The following is a 1,409-nucleotide window of genomic DNA, read 5'->3' as shown; positions in this document are numbered from 1 at the left end:
CCCCCTCATTCTACCACTGCTCAACCCACTACAACCCCCCACCCTATCACAACCAGTTACCCTGCCACGACCCCTGACTCCACCATGACCCCTCATTCTACCACCTCTACTCATCCCACCATGACTGCTGACCCTACCTCAACCCCTGTGGTTACTGTCAAATCCATTCTAACTTCCTTGGGAACAGAATTCTCTCCCACTCCAGCGCCAGCAGTCAAGCCTAGCCTGCACCCCTGGTTGACCTCCATGGGAGCCGCTCATCTCTCTCAGATGTCCAGCCTAGCGCCTTTTCCAGCCTCAGAGTCCAGCCACCCCAGGTCTTCTCCAGGCCCAAGCATGGACACACTGTCCACTGAGGATTTCCAACCACCAAGAAGCCAGAGCCCCAAACCAACTCCACCACCCACCCAGACCCCACACTCAGCCTCTGACCCCACAGGGACCTCTGACCTCCATCTGTCTTCCATGGTCCACCCCTTGGATCAACCTCCTCCTGACCATTTCACCCTAAGGCCAACCCCTGGGCAGGACCCAGACCCCGTTGGCCCGTGTGTGACTCCAGCACCACCGGTAAAGGTCATGGCCTGTGAGCCGCCTGCCCTGGTAGAGCTAGTGGCTGCTGTGAGGGATGTGAGTGGCCAGCTGCAGAGGCTGACCCAGGTCCTGAAGCAGGACCAGCAGCAGCGCCAAGCTCTGGAACTGGGGCTGACTCAGCTGGTGGAGGCCACCCGGGGTCTGGGGCAGCTGGGTGAGGTTGTAAAGAGACTGGCCGAGAGAGCCTGGCTGCCCAGCACACCTGCACCAACCACCACCACCCCAGAGGAGGAAGAAAGGCCTCTGAGGGGAGATGTGTGACCCTATATGGGATTTGAGGGGCTTAAGATGCTCCCAATCAAAAAATGAAAACCAAAGTATCTAATTAAAAACAAGATATCAATGACATTTGTGGGGACCTAGGGGAACCCCAGGGAGATGGAATCACAAGAGTGACCTTGATTTATGAATGCCACAGGCACCATGCAAGGCACTGATTTTATGATGAGGATGTTGGTGATGATGGGTGATGATCATGATGGTCATAGTGATTATATGTAGTGAGAATGATGATGGTGATGGTCATGATGGTGACAATGACAGTGGTCACAAGGATGATGGTGATGGAAGTAATGTGGGAGATTATCATGGTGGTGATGATGACAATGGAAGTGATGATGATGACGATGAAGGTGATCATGGTCGTGGGCATGATGTTGATGATCATGGTGATGAAGATCATGGTGGAGAGGATGATGATGGTGGTGGTCATGGGAATGATGGTGATGATTGTGGTGATGAAGATCATGATGGAGATGATGATGATGGTGGTCATGGGCATGATGGTGATGAAGGTCATGGTGGAGATGATGATG

The 1,409-nt window shown here is 53.4% G+C and overlaps 2 protein-coding genes across 2 annotated transcripts in view; both read left to right on the top strand.

Annotated features, from left to right (window-relative positions):
• The window catches only part of RPL28 (ribosomal protein L28), a 139,127-nt gene that overhangs the window by 97,969 nt on the left and 39,749 nt on the right, over positions 1-1,409 (top strand). The window lies entirely within an intron of this gene.
• The window catches only part of SSC5D (scavenger receptor cysteine rich family member with 5 domains), a 23,083-nt gene that overhangs the window by 21,544 nt on the left and 130 nt on the right, over positions 1-1,409 (top strand). Inside the window, 1 exon segment of the mRNA XM_049622229.1 lies at positions 1-1,388. This exon segment is cut by the window's left edge and continues 13 nt beyond it. Within this exon segment, the coding sequence (XP_049478186.1) occupies positions 1-855 (855 nt within the window). The 3' untranslated portion in view covers positions 856-1,388.

This window comes from Panthera uncia (assembly GCF_023721935.1).
Source record: "Panthera uncia isolate 11264 chromosome E2 unlocalized genomic scaffold, Puncia_PCG_1.0 HiC_scaffold_19, whole genome shotgun sequence".
Taxonomy (NCBI): Eukaryota; Metazoa; Chordata; class Mammalia; order Carnivora; family Felidae; genus Panthera; species Panthera uncia.
This window is presented reverse-complemented; position numbering and strand designations above follow the sequence as displayed.